Source organism: Cololabis saira, chromosome 1 (genome assembly GCF_033807715.1).
Source record: "Cololabis saira isolate AMF1-May2022 chromosome 1, fColSai1.1, whole genome shotgun sequence".
NCBI lineage: Eukaryota > Metazoa > Chordata > Actinopteri > Beloniformes > Belonidae > Cololabis > Cololabis saira.
The window spans coordinates 55,919,375-55,934,846 of NC_084587.1; the positions used below are offsets into that span (position 1 = coordinate 55,919,375).

The 15,472-nt window shown below is 49.6% G+C and overlaps 1 protein-coding gene across 4 annotated transcripts in view; it reads right to left on the bottom strand.

The window, feature by feature from the left end:
* Positions 1-867: 867 nt before the first annotated feature.
* The window catches only part of LOC133448867 (CREB3 regulatory factor-like), a 55,625-nt gene continuing 41,020 nt past the window's right edge, over positions 868-15,472 (bottom strand). For all 4 annotated transcript variants that reach the window (XM_061727836.1, XM_061727810.1, XM_061727819.1 and 1 more), the window contains 3 exons: positions 14,097-14,170; positions 8,672-8,800; positions 868-6,297 (listed from right to left, as the gene is read on the bottom strand). In XM_061727836.1, the coding sequence (XP_061583820.1) occupies positions 6,182-6,297; positions 8,672-8,800; positions 14,097-14,170 (319 nt within the window). In that variant the 3' untranslated portion in view covers positions 868-6,181. The remainder of the gene's footprint in view (positions 6,298-8,671; positions 8,801-14,096; positions 14,171-15,472) is intronic.

Genomic DNA, 15,472 nt, shown 5'->3' on the forward strand with positions numbered 1-15,472 from the left:
GTGGGGAGCGCAGGCAGGTGGAAGCAGCAACGGGATGACCGAGGGTGGGGAGCGCAGGCCAGCACGCAGCTCCCGAAGCTCCGGCCCAATCAGCAAGTCCCAGGTTAGGTGCAGGGTCGGGGAAAGGTTGAGAAGGGGCAGGGCCAGGGAGAGGAGTCTTGACGGACAAATCTCTCCCCCGCCTGCCCGGGCCGTTACCCTGCCCCCCTTCACTCCCACACTGCAGGTTCCGGTGTTGTGCATTCAGAGATGCTCTTCGCCACCGGCAGAGGATGCTGCACCATGTACAAAAGAGAAAAAAGAGAAGAGAAGGGGGGCCAGCACAAGAAACTACAGGAGCGACTCTAACACACTAGAGTTTACACTACCTAGAGATTTACCAACACCAGCTAGAGGTTTACTAAACACTAACTATAGGCTTTACTAAACAGAAAGGTTTTAAGTTTAGTTTTAAAGGTGGAGGTGGTGTCAGCCTCCTTAACCCAGATTGGAAGTTGGTTCCAAAGTAATGGTGCCTGATAGCAGAACGCCCGCCCTCCAAATCTACATTTGGTTACTCTAGGAACTACGAGTAAACCTGCACTCTGAGAATGGAGAGCTCTGCCAGGAACATAAGGCACTATCAGGTCTTGCAAATAGCAACATGTATGAACTTTTGCTCTCCGGGTGGAAATGCAAATCCGGACCAAAAACCTGCCGAAAGTGATACCTCACCCCCCCCACGGTCTGCTGAAGCAGCAACTCCAACTTTATTCTGCCTGAAAATGGATGGGTTCTTGACCTTTCAGCGAGAGCCAACGTCCTGCTGAGGGACGCACACCAGATCTTTGATTCCACACAGGAGAATAAATGAACACGTCCTCAGAGTTTATTTTAAAAATATACTTTAATACAACTGCAGCATATAAATATTAAAATATACATTATACAGGTGTATAGTACACTCACACAAAACAAAAAATATTAGGCTTCTATTTGTACGGCACTTGTATTTTGATTTTTTTTCTTTTCCCACTTTGTTTTTTTGTACTATTTTCTTAAAGGTTACTTACTGACGACGGAGTTGTACATAAACGTGTTAATGTGTTACCAGGTCCAAAACGTGTTACTGGAGGGTTGTGGTTGGTGGGACTGACGGACAGACGGAGCGCCGGGGGGGGGTTTGCTGTACAGTATATGACACGGCGTCGTGGAATGTTTGCTGGTCTCTGGGTCTCAGAGAACCAGCAGGGATCGCTACTCAAACACGCTCTGAAGCTCCTCGCTAACGACTGGTCCCTCCCTCCGCCCGGCCTGACACCGGCCGGACACCGGCCTGACGCCGGCCGGACACCGGCCTGACGCCGGCCTGAAACCGGCCTGACGCCGGCCGGACACCGGCCTGACACCGGCCTGACACCGGCCCGACACCGGCCCGACACCGGCCCGACACCGGCCCGACACCGGCCCGACACCGGCCGGACACCGGCCCGACACCGGCCCGACACCGGCCGGACACCGGCCCGACACCGGCCCGACACCGGCCTAACACCGGCCTAACACCGGCCTGGACAGGCCCAGGGGAGGCCCAGGGGAGGCTCGGGAGAGGCTCTGCGGGACCGGGCTCTGCGGGACCGGGCTCTGCGGGACCGGGCTCTGCAGGACCGAGCTCTGGGGGGCCGGGCTCCGGCCACCAACATGCACATTTTCACAGAAGTCCAGCAGCATGAAAGGTTAATAAATCTAACAAACAGCATCATTAAGAAACACAAACAAGAGAAGGAGTCAGAGCTGCTGGTGCAGATTCTAGTAGCATCACATTAGTTAAAGGGACGTGGCAACATCCTGGGAATCAGGCGGCCGCTCCGGCTTAGAGTGGGTGAACAAACGCTGACCATTTAAAAACTAAGACGTTTCCCTGTCCAAATATAGTGAAAGGCCCGGAGACGAGATGAAGACGCAAGAACCTCCGGACCACCGCCTCCACTGAGGCCCGGCAGCAGCTGTCAGTGGGAGCCAGCGGGTGGAGGTGGTGCTGGGGATTAAAAGGTTCTGGATAAGCTACTCAGGGGGCCCGACGCTCCGGCCTCCTCCGCACGGACGCACGCCGCCTTTGAAACCGGAGACGCTCCAGTGTCTGCAACAATGCGAGCGCTGGAGCAGAGCGGGGACGGGCACCAGGAGGTCAGCGCCGTCCCACCAGTGTAGGCTTACTGATGGGTCTATTCAGCCCGGCGGGCCCCACCGGGCCCCACCGGGCCCCACCGGGCCCCACCGGGTCCTGGGAGCTCAGGGCACTGGATGGTTGGCCCGCCTCCTCCTACACCCGCCTACACCCGAGCCGGGGACGGTGGGCGGCTCTGGGCCTGGGCACCCATGGGTGCAGCTGTTCCAGCTGCAGGCCAAGGCCTCGGCTGCCTGGTAGCAGCTCAGCCCGCCCAAACACAAGCATCCCTCAGTACCAGGATGTTTCAGGGAATAACCACTGAAATCAGAGAAAAATGACTTAAAGGAGCATGAGGCAGGATTTATGAAAAAAAAATGCGTATAGGTTTTAAGTTTTCTCGTAATAATGTCAGATGAAGCGTTCCAAACCTAAAAGAATGAGCCCTCTAGTGTATCTCTCCGTTGCCTTGAACAGGCTGTGTGCTGCAAAATGTGCTGCAATTGTGACCGGAATTTCCCGCGCTGTCCTGCGGATGTGACGTCACATGACGCTGCATGGGCGTTCTCGGCAGCGCACGAGTAAACATTGGATACGCGTTTGAGTCATGGAGGCAGCTTCAACTTGAATTGGGACTGAAAACAGATGCTGACATGGCTCATTTCCTACTGACCAGGTAAGATAACATTGTAAGTCATATTTAGAGTTGATTTGAACGGCGCTCCCGTGCCGGCTTGGCTGTTGGCTGCAGGAACCCCGACGGCCGTCGTGGCGATAATGAGTCTCATTTCTTATTCTTGCCTCATGCTCCTTTAACTATCCTTTAGTGTGTTTGTTGCAGTTCCAACATCCACCGGAGGCTCTGCAGGTCTGAGCTTCTCTGGGTTCTGCAGCACCGCCGACACAGATCTACAGCCTGTGTGGTGTGAACTGGCAGAACAAGCCCGGGTCAACCACGCAGACCTGGCGGGTCCATCACACAGCAGTGATGGAGAGGCCGGTGCTGCTTCTCCGTCCCGAGCAGAACAGAGCCGGCCTGCCGGCCTGCCGGTCTGGGGTCAGAGCCGACCACACCTCAGGCTGCAGCTCGGCCCTGCAGCCCGGCCCTGCAGATACGGCGGGCCTGAGAACAGAGCCGGCCCTCTGTCCCACCTATCTGCCTCCCGCTGCCAGGTGAGCGTAAACAGAAACGTTCCGGGAAACTGGATCAGGAATGTGAGCGGAGGCGAGGCCTCGCTGGCCGCTCACCGTTAAAGCTTTAAAGGTAGAGGAACATCCCGCAGGACCCCGGCGTGACAATAGCTCTTTGTAACACCGACGCAGGCCGGACTCGGTCTCAGTAGTTGCATAAAGTCTCCCACCTTGTCTGTGGTTTGCATCGGATGGTAGAAGCCTCTTCTCTTCAGCTCAGTTTTTGGCTTATAGATGAATGAACACAGCAGATGTTTTGGGTTATGTAACACCGCTTCAGAGGAAAGAAAGCAACAGGACAAACTTGTATTTTAAGTGGAATCTTAAACTCAAAGACCTCCTCCTCCTCCTCCTCCTCCTCCTGCTATGTCCAGTTGTTCAGCTGTTTATTCTTCTTCGTTGGTTGCTGCACCAGCTCCAGACCCAGGGCCTGCCAGGCTGCCGGCCCACTAGAGAAGGTGGGGTTAGCGTGCTGCATGGCCTTAGATCTGAACCCTGGGCCCCCCTGCAGATCCACAGATGCCGTGTCTCTGGCGTGGGCCCGACCCGGAGGCCAGACCTCCGTGAGACCGGTCCAGCCCGGCGCTGGGAGTCTGCTGTTTACAGTAACGTGTTACAAGTCGTACAACCATCAGAAACATTCCCCGGGAACAAAAACTAGAACAGTAGCAACAATAAACGCCCCCGGACTCCTGTGTCCGGCGCTTTCACAGCAGCCTGAAACACGTCCCCCCGGAGGGGGGGGGGCGTTTAAAGTCGGCCGCTCGTCTCAGGCCAGAGACGCCAAATGGGTTTTCCATAGGAGGGAAGCTGCAGAACAGCAGCTCTGGAGCGCGGCCCACACGGGAGCTCGTCAAGGTTGGGAAGCTGCAGGGACCTGGCAGCCCCCCCCGTGTTCACAGACGCCAGGGCAGGCCAGCTCCTCTCCGTCTGCAGGTTTCATCTCAAAGCTAAATATTTTGGTTGACTCTTTTGGCTGAACGTGAGACGAGACCTTGACAAGGCGGGTTCTGCCCCCCCCCCCCCCTTCCCCTCAGTGGAGTCAAGTGAGGCCAAGCCTGGCGCAGTAGTCATAGTTTTACCTTGTAATAGGATTGAAGATCAGGCATAATAACACATGTCCTTGTGGCTCGGAGCTCCAGGCACTTCAGAAAGGCGTCATTATGCAAACAAAGTGCCTATTACAACAGTACGTGCTGGCAGGGCCGCGGGCAGCAGCTCCGGCCCCCGGCTCCGGCCCCCGGCCCCCGGCTCCGGCCCCGGCCCCGGCCCCGGCCCCGGCCCCGGCTCCGGCGCTGAGCCGGAGCTGCAGCACCAGGCGGACATGAGGCGCTAGGCGCCCTCCACTTTCTCAATCAATATCTGTCTCTACAAAAAGGTGCCAGGAGTCTCTGGCGTCTCCGTCTCTTTCTCCTGGAGGATCTGAAGCCCTCCCTCCATCAAAGGTGCTTAGTTGCTCTCACCACAGTGCAATTCAAAAGGGTGCTTGACTTTTTTTGTCTTTTCTCTTTTTTTTGTTTAATGTCCGGCTACTTTTAGAGAGCAGGACAGGTTGGTTATAAAGCTTCAGCAGAGACCACAGAAGAAAGGCAGATTTCAAATCTCAAACACTGACGCCCACTCGGTGGGCTGTGGCGTCGCCACGTGACAACAAAAATCAAACGCTACAAAGAAAACCAAACAAGTCAGACTTATTTGCTGTCTACATGTACAAGTGTTTCTCGCTATTCGTGGTTGCGATTCAGGAAGGTGCGCTACATATTCAGGTCAGGGGTCGAGGAGAGGGCTCGGGGAAGGCATGGAGGACACTTCCCTTTTGCGGGCTCAAACAAAGCCCCGGCAGATGAGAGGGAGCAGCGCCGGGCTGCATCCCGCCCCCCCCACACACGCAGCACTGGTGCATTCAGGTGACCAGCATCGCTCTGTGGGGAGACGTGAAACCTACAGGATGCATGCTGGGAAACCTGACAACAATCAGAGTATTCCTCTGTCTTTCTCTCGTCTTTGCAAAGTGAAATGACGTGTTGAATGACTGCGTCCCGGCAGCTTAACAGTTTCAGTCATCTTTGGTCAGTTTGCATTAAGGTGCTGTTTTCATAGTCAATTGGACGTGATGGGAGTCTCTCAGAGCAGCAGAGACGTGTTTCCACCCGGACCTGCTCTGGCACCGGGGTTTCGTCAGCCACGGACGTTTCAGAGCCTGTTGCACTCAGAGTGGTGTGCAGCGCTCCGACGGGAGCCCGGCCAAACCCCAACACACACCCACTCCTTGGTGTTCCAGGCCCGGGCTCCTCCCACTTCCTCATCTCAGCACCTCCCCTGTCCTCAGATGCCCCCTGGCCCTCGCCTCGCTACTGGCCCCCTGCCGACGACTACAACCATCTACAAAACAGTGCAATGTCTATTCATAGGCACAATGGGATACAAATACAGCTCACGGAGGGGAAGAGGGACACTATAAACACTCACACAGTATGTTACAGGCGCGCACGCACACACACACCCCCACACACACCCCCACACACACACATACACACACACACACACACACACACACACCGACAGAACACAATACGGAGACGTCAGCAGCAGCTCTGGTCTGGTGGTGGTGGTGGTGCCGCCTGCACACACCGAGCCGTGCAGGAGAGGACCGGGAGCAGGGTGGTAATCTACTACCATGTTGTTTAGGTGACTCCGTCCTCCTCTGCTCCAACCCAGCCCGCCCACCGCTCTGCGGAGCATCCAGACGTGCACAGCGTGAGACTGGAGGGGGTGCGACGCGGCCGGGCCGGGTGAGGAGGATGCTGGGAGGAGCGGGGCGGCAGGAAGACGGGGTTCTGGCGGGGTTTACCCTGCTGCCTCCTCTCCTTCCTGCGGGGGGTCCTTGCGCTGGCTCTGGCCGCCGGCGCTGGCCGCCAGGATCCGCTGCACGAAGTCTTTGGTCCGTCCGGCGACCAGAGGACCTAAAATGGTCCCGCGGGGGAGACAAGCAGAGGCGGCGTCACGGGTGGAGAAGGACAGGATTCCAAATCTCAGAAGCAGCTCCAAATGTCAGGGTAGCAGTACATTCCCGGTCCTGTAATGTTTCACTTTGCATGCGGCCCGTTTAACCTGCCTTTCCTCAGTCACACGCAGAGGTGTCTTCAGTATTCACATTCATTACTCAGGTAGAAGTATAGATACTAGAGTTTAAAAATACTCCTGTAGAAGTTGAAGTATCAACTCAAGTTTTTTACTCAAGTAAAAGTATAAAAGTACTGGTTTCAAAACTACTTAAAGCAGGGGTTCTTAACCTTTCTGACCTTGGGGCCCAATTTTTTCAGTACAGAGTGGCCCGGGGCCCGTTAAATATAAACACTGTATAGCAGGGGTATTCAACTTTAAGAGGTCCATTTAGAGAAAATTTACTCAAGCGAAGGTCCAGAACATCATCATAATATATATATATATATATATATATATATATATATATATATATATATATATATGTGTGTGTGTGTGTGTGTGTGTGTGTGTGTGTGTGTATATATATATTCAAGTAGCCTCATAGTTGTATCAACATCTGCATCTGACTGTTATATTAAAAAAAGTACATATTTGCCAATTAACATGTTTAACTTGAATTAAACATATTTTTTTCTCTTAAACATAAAGTAGATTTTATTTTATTTTTCAAATGCTATCTTATTTTATTTCTCTACCAGCAGTTTGAATTTCCCCTTTTCTTTGTTTATTGTTTCAACACATTTTTATACTAAATTAATATAAACACATCTTAACAATTTAAGGTTCAGGTTCAGGTTATCATATGCATGTGGAGGTGCTCATTGATGAGCCTGAAACGATATTTAGTTTTAATTATGTTCACTGTGGAGAAAGCTGCTTCACAGCTGTATCTGGACCCAAACATGGGTGTTTTAAGATGCTCAGCTTATTTTTCTGTGACTTCAGTTCAGACTTGAGTGGATATGTTTGATGAAAAACTTTGTGTTTTGTTTCAGTGGCGTTTCACTTTTGCACTTTGAACGCCACGGTCTCTGAACGTATGAGACACTGGTTTTGTCCCAGTGGGAAGACTGAACAGGATGAATTTGTCCATTCCGGGTTGCATATTTAAAAATACAGCGAGGACAAAACTTAGTTTGATTTTACTTTAAGTTATTTACATTAATAAGTTGTCAGGACTCAGTGTGTCGGGTTCATCCGACACACAGCCCGCACCGCAGCTCTTTGGTCGCGCTGCAGCAGTTACTTTCCGATGCTTTTTCGAAAGCCCGAACAGTCCAGTCCAGCAGACACGACAGCCCACGCATCTACATCTACCATCTTTCAGCAGTAACGACGGAGCCACCGCCCGAGCGGCAGCCTCAGCCGACCTCCCCGGCCGCGGGGACGCGCCGGGATAAATGAGCACGCCGCGCTCGCTCGCTCTGGGCGCAGACCCAAGTAATCGATCCCTAATCCTGGCGGATATAAACCTACTCTGTGCAAAATGAAGGATTTTCTCTGTAAAGACACACCATTTCTCTTACTATTACACGTACAGCTAGCTGAGTGTCTTCTTCTCCTCATTTGGTTGGGAGTTGCTATGCAGTCCCGCGGCCCCCGCGGCCCACATGTACAAAACTGAATTTTTTTTGGCGGCCCACTAGATGGCGCTCGCGGCCCAAGTGTGGGCCGCGGCCCTATGGTTAAGAATCACTGACTTAAAGTATAAAAGTAATGTAAGGGGGAAAAAGCCATTAAGGACAAAAGCCATTGAAAATGAATGCATCTTAGTATAATGCAAATATATTAAAGAAGCATATATGTGTACTATTGAGCATTAACATGTGTTTCAGAGAGCAGCAGATATGATGACTAGTTGCCTATAAGTATTGTAATGGTGCAAAAAGTCAAACTTCAGAGGCATGTTATCATTTATCCTAACCTTTATTGGAATGTACATCCAAGTTTAGTTGCAGGAATCTGAGGGAACGGATGTAAGAACAAAACTGGACAAGAACATCTGAAACAACCACAACCAAATTCACTCTATCCGGATGGAGCAATTTAACTGGATAGTGTTTTTTTTTAAAGGCCGAAATGAAATAGAGTAATGAGGCTGTTTTTAAAATGTAAGGAGTAAAAAGTACAGATAATTTCGTGAAAATGTAAGGAGTAAAAGTGAAAGTCGTCTGAAAAATAATTACTCCAGTGAAGTATAGATAACCAAAATTTCTACTTAAGTAAGGTAACGGAGTATTTGTACTTCGTTACTTGACACCTTTGGTCACACGCTTCATGCAGACATGTGAGCGCAGCCCCAGAGCTGTGTGGTGTGAGTGTGCTGCTCACCGCTGGACTCCTTCAGGATGTCCTCCAGCCGCTGGGTCATGCCCCGCTCGTCCGTGTCCTCCTCCTCGCTGCTCTCCACCCGCCGCCGGATCACCTCCTTGATGCGCAGCAGGGCCCCCAGCAGGTTTTCTGGAGAAATAAAAGAAGTGAGGCTAAACTTGAGGGCTGGGGTCCACTCCTCTCAAAACCTTCTAAAGAGGAAACATCTGTAACATCTGTAACAAGCCAACTAGAACCTGACATGACATCATTGTGAAGTTAATCAAACTTCTGAACTAGTTAGTCATCATGAAACTATCACATGTTAACAGATGACAGGGCAGCCCTTCCTGAGTTCTGTCAGGGGGGTCGACTGTCCTGGGAACAGCTGACCCATTGTCAGTTGGACCATCTGTTAAAGACCCCAATGAAGTTCCTGTTTTTAGTCAGGAAGGCATTTGACCTATGTGACCCGTTGCCCTTAAATACTTTAAGCTAAAGATGTCTGTTTGTTTATGCATATCACAGATTAGTTAATCTTTAACTGAAATGTCACATGTTTGACCTTTAACCTCGATGTCTGTTCCTCCGTCTGTTTCCTCCCATTGTCCATTCAACTGTCTACTATTGGCTGTCTTAAAATGGTTATGTTCCTGTCAAAGTTTCTCAATAAAAGCTGATGCAAAGGAGGAGCCAGCAAGCATTCGTCGAGAGCATCCATAAGAGAGCCATGTTGCTCTGCAAGCTCCGACTTTGCTTCCCTTCTGCAGAAGGCCTTAAAAATCATTCTAACAGTCTCTGTGTCTTTCCTGGTTATGAATTTATGTTATGTTGATTTAGGGATCCAACAATCATCTCTGTTGAGGACTACTTTTGCTCGGGATTACACAAATATCCTGCCAATCCTGGTGCAGTGAGACGTCCTAACTTAAGTGAGAGCGGTTCCGGTCCGGCCGCCTCAGGGGAGCCGCTCTCTCAGGGGCCAGAACATCTGCTCGAGGCTTAATGGAGCCACGGTAAACATGCGATGACGGGTCGGTGTTTCAGAAGGAGGAAACGTGTGTGAGCCGTTCGTAGCAGCAGCTTTCCTCCAGGTCCTCACACACGCAGAGCAGCTGAGATCCTCGCACAGACCAATCAACCACCAGAACATGAAGGTGAAACGAGGTTAGGGGGGGTGAGTGGTTGTTGACACAAAGACCGTCTCTGCTCCTGGTTGCCCGGCGTCGGTGTTGGAGACGCTGGAATAAGGACCAGCTGATACGATAATGAAACGGAACAGCTCGGACTCTTCTGGTTACTTACAGCTACATGTCATCTTTTATCCTTTTGCTTAAAAAAAGGTTTGATTTGTGCATCTCAAAGATCAGAGGAGCCTGGACATTTGATGGCTTTGGTCTTGGACTGTTTTCAGACTCAAAACTGTTAACTGCAACATCCAGATTTACTGAGACGGGACAGAGAAGAGACAGTGACTACGTTTACATGCAGTCAATTTGGTGCGACAATACTGGACCAAATCAACCTATCCCTAAGCTTAGGATATGTACCACAGGTTTTCAAAGTCGCAGTAATTAAACCTTTACTTAAAAAACCTCCTCTTGACCCAGACACCTTAGCTAACTATAGGCCAATTTCCAACCTTCCATTTGTGTCTAAAATTCTGGAAAAGGCAGTTTCAAGCCAGTTATGTGACTACTTGTATAGAAATGATCTGTTTGAAGTCTTTCAGTCAGGGTTCAGAATGCATCATAGCACAGAGACAGCACTGGTTCGAGTTACGAATGACCTTCTTATGGCCTCAGATAAGGGATTAGTGTCCATACTGGTTCTACTGGACCTCAGATAAGGGATTAGTGTCCATACTGGTTCTACTGGACCTCAGATAAGGGACTAGTGTCCATACTGGTTCTACTGGACCTCAGATAAGGGATTAGTGTCCATACTGGTTCTACTGGACCTCAGATAAGGGATTAGTATCCATATTGGTTCTACTGGACCTCAGTGCTGCTTTTGACACTGTAGATCATGGCATTTTACTGCACAGGTTAGAGCATGTTGTTGGGATTAAAGGGATTAAAGGGACAGCTCTATGTTGGTTTAAATCATACCTATCTGACAGGTTCCAGTTTGTTCATGTACATGAGGTTTCTTCAGAACAGTCGAGGGTCTGTTATGGTGTTCCGCAGGGTTCAGTGCTAGGGCCAATCTTGTTCAGTTTATACATGCAGCCGTTGGGAAGTATAATCCAGAATCACGGCATACACTTTCATTGTTATGCTGATGATACGCAGCTCTATTTGTCTATGAAGCCGGATGAAACAGAACCGTTAGTTAAACTTCAGGCATGTCTTAGGGACATCAAGGACTGGATGTCCAGAAATTTCTTGCTTCTAAATTCAGATAAAACAGAGGTTATTCTTGGTCCAGAGCATCTTAGGAAGGGATTAGAGGGTGTTGCGATGGCTTCCAGTGCAACTGTGAGAAACCTTGGTGTTGTTTTTGATCAGGATTTGTCGTTTAAACCATATGTTAATCAGGTTTGTAAAATAGCGTTTTTCCATCTCCGTAATATTGCAAAAATTAGGAAAATCCTCTTGCAGAGTGATGCAGAAAAACTAGTTCATGCGTTTGTATCTTCTAGACTGCATTACTGTAATGTGTTGTTAGCAGGATGTCCAAGTAATTTGCTGAATAGGCTCCAGCTGATCCAGAATGCAGCAGCACGAGTACTGACAGGAATCAGCAGGAGAGACCACCTCTCTCCAATGTTAGCGTCGCTCAATTGGCTACCTGTAATAAAGCCCAAAACGGCTCAGCTCCGCAGTATTTACAAGACCTGATAGTGCCTTATGTTCCTGGCAGAGCTCTCCACTCTCAGAGTGCAGGTTTACTCGTAGTTCCTAGAGTATCTAAATGTAGATTTGGAGGGCGGGCGTTCTGCTATCAGGCACCATTACTATGGAACCAACTTCCAATCTGGGTTAAGGAGGCTGACACCACCTCCACCTTTAAAACTAAACTTAAAACCTTTCTGTTTAGTAAAGCCTATAGTTAGTGTTTAGTAAACCTTTAGCTGGTGTTGGTAAATCTCTAGGTAGTGTAAACTCTAGTGTGTTAGAGTTAGTAGCCATAGTTGCAGCTATAGAACAAGACTATAATAGTTAGTCTCAAATATAGCTTGGCGGTAGATATGCTGCTATAGGCTTATGCTGCAGGGGGCACCGACATGATCCGCTGGGCGGTGCCTCTCACTCTTCTTCTCTTCTCCATTTTTATTTATTATAAATGTCTCATAGCTATTGTTTTGTCCATCGCTCCTGTAGTTTCTTGTGCTGGCCCCCCCTTTTCTTTTTTTGTGCATGTTTGCAGGCCGGAGCCTCTTTTCTCTCACCTTCTTTTAAATCTCGCTATCCCGGTACTTTCTACCGACTACAAATGCCAAAATGTTCATATCCTTCATTACATTTATGAAGTGATTAGTCTCCTCCTGGTCTTGTGTTTCGCCATGTTTATAAGAACTTCCTGGACTCAAAAGACCAGGATTCCTTGTGAACAGAGCATGTGCAGAAAACAAATTCATGTTCCGTTTTATGGGGATATTCCGTTAGGTGTTTACATGACCCAATATTCGGGTTTTAAAAGGAGTAACCCAGGGCTCATATTCAGGTTTTTAAAAAACAGAATATGAGCAAATTGGGGTTATTCAAAGGGGTTATTGGTGTTTACATGGCCGTGCAAATTCGGGTTATTGCCAATATTCGGGTTTTAAAAAGGTTATTGATGCATGGAAACGCAGTCAAACGCAGGGCTTCAGAATGGACCCGGAGGGCTATGAAAGACAAGTTTTCACACAGAGATCACACCACACTGGTTGTGCTGGTCACGCAGCTTGTGGGTTTTACTAAACGGAGGCCTTAGCGCCTCATCCGAGCGCTCCCAACAGCCCGCTGGCTCGTCCACCCGGCCAGGCCTCCTGCTCTGCACCTTCACCAGCAGAATGAAGAGGTGATCTGTCAGCACGTCAGCGCCGCCGGAACACGGCTGCACCGGGGGGAATTACCCACTTATTCCGTTGCCACAGCAACACATGATAGATTCATGTCTGGAAACACACATCTGATCTGATTATGTGCAAATCATAATGCAGAAGGTCTGTCCCTCAGATCACATTTGAGAAGGTAATCTGATTACCCGCGCACCGAGTCAAGCTCGGCGCTCTGATGTCTCACGTCTCCACAACAAAGACCCAGCTTCCTCACTTCTTTTTTCTTTTCGTCAGATCTGTTCCTCGGCATCCACACTCCACAATCGTGTGCGCTTGAGATCTGATGATGGTGTGAAACGAGAGAGCCCCCCGCGGCTCTGGCTCCTCCCCCTGTGAAATCACGCGGCCCGCTGGCACCGAGACGCCTCTTCTGTCATCCAGCTTTATTCCTGGACTGAAACCGTCTCTCTTTTGTAAGGTGCTTGTCGTAGTGACGGGGGTTTCACATCCACTCTGCCTCCACACACATCCCTCCATCACACGTCCCCGCCGCTCAGAGCCGTCCAGAGCCGTCCAGAGCCGTCCGCATATCGCTCTGAAGCTTTCTCTGGACTCCGTCGCATGTATTGTGTATTTCGTAAAGATGCAAATTACAGAGCTGGAAAGAGAGCGGGCCGAGAGCACAGGAGAGCGAGGGAGAAAAATAAAGAGTTACTGGAAGAGAGCAGGGAAAGAGGAAGCAGGGTAACGTGTGAGGTTTGGTCCTGTGTGTTTTGGCTCCCCACCAGGACAAAATTGTTGTGGGAGCCACAAATAAAGCCCTCGCAGTGAAACGCTCAAGCATTATCAGGAATGACTGGAATCTGGGTGGAAAAAAAGAAAAAGAAAAGCAGAAGAATAGGACCAAGGAAGCTGGAGGAGGAGGAGCACGGGGAGGAGGAAAGAGCCCGGCGACGGATGGGAAATCTGGCAGAGCGGAGGAGGTGTTGATTATCGGGAAAAGAGGTGAAGTCACACTTCTCAGGTTTTTCCTCCCTCGGTTTGTTTACACGCTCTGCAGCCTTCCTGTTACTACCAGCCCGCCGCTCTCGGAGCGAGCATCTTCAAGGTGCTTCTCTCCCACTTCCTCAGCCTGGTTTTGTCTCTCCTAAGAGGAGCTGTGAGGATACATGAGCCACGTGCCAACAGGCCTGGGCTCGGGGCCGGCCAATCACAACGGATACAGAGCAGCACTGTCCGTGCTGCTCCCACCTCACACAGAGGAGGATTACGGGTGCTTAACCACATACAGAACTTGCAGACAGTTTGGAAAAAGACAGAAAACAAGTAGAGAGAAAAGACACGTGTGAAGCAGAAGAAGAAAACTGCGGGTGTGTTGCACGTTGCTTGGGGTTTTTGTTCAATCAAAGTGACTTTAAGGTTTGAGACAGTCCAGAAGTGTGCAGAGCCGGTACTGACCGTACTCCTGGTTGAGCCCCCACAGCTTGATCTTGTTGGCTTCGTGCTGGGCCTTCTTCTTCAGCCGGCAGGCCCTGAAAAACACAAGGAGAGAAGACTCAGTCTTGGATCTGCTAAGCCCGTGTTCTATGGGCTCAAATTAATGCCATAAATATTCTGTATCCGTAAATAAACTTTGTACTTGTAGAAATATTTTGTGCGTGTGCAAAAAAAAATTGTACTTGCAAAAAATATTTGTACTTGTAGATACAAAGCAACAAACTTTTTTACAAAAGCTACAAACTTTTTTTACAACTACGAATTACGGAGAGTTATGGCACTGTTTTGACGTGCCAATAATAAGAGCCAATCAGCGATCTTTGGCACGGGTTTCAAAGCGTTTCTGGAGAGCCAATCAGATCATTGCATCGCCTACCGACGTCGCCGCCATATTGGATGTTCAAGACTGCGCTGCAAACTAATACAAGTAAATTGACTTATTTTCATAAAACGCCTTTCTACAAAGAAATGTACGTTTTACGTCTCATTTATTCATTCACACACGCACTAATATACTTGGAAACAGTTAGGCACCAAATATAATATATTTAATTTTCTCAGATGGCAAAAATAAGAACTTTATTGATCCCACATAGGAGTAATTCATGTTATATCAGCTATAGAGAACAAGGTAGTGCTGAAAAACAATATATATCCCCCCAAAATATTTCTACAAGTACAAAGTTTATTTACAGATACAAAATATTTATGGCATTAATTTGAGCCCATAGTGTTCCTGTTTGTCTGCACTCCTCAGCTGGACCACGCCGGCTGAAGACGTCCCTCCCTCCTCCTCGGTACCACTGGACACCACAACACTGAGAGCATTTGTTTACAGGGGATACGTCACGGGTATAAAGGAAACATTAAAACATCTCCAGGGCCGACTCTTGTGTGTGTCCTCTCCTGGAAGTGTGAGGTGGTAAATGAAACACTGAGTTCTGGTCTGAGGGCAGCAGCCGTTCCCCTAACGGGCTGTTCCCGTGCTGGCCGGGTCAGGGCAGCATTGATGTCCCAGTGTGCACCACTGCTCTTTGGAAACAAGGACCGATCTCAATGCTCGTCTAAAAATAGCCCAGCACAAGTCCTGCTCTTCCGTGATGGATCATCCACAGCTGCAGATCCCATTATTTGTTGAGCAGAATGGAAAGAAAGCAAGTGGACGTCTCAAAGTACAGAACATTAGCCGAGTTAAAAGCTTTGGGTGGTTTCCAGGGTTGTGAATAAAGGACTGGGCCGGTGGTCAGTGAGATACCTGCTGGTGTCTGCACACCGCTGCCTGTTACCGAGCAGATCACACGAGCAGCGCGGCCTGGACGGAGGTTTGACAGCGGGCT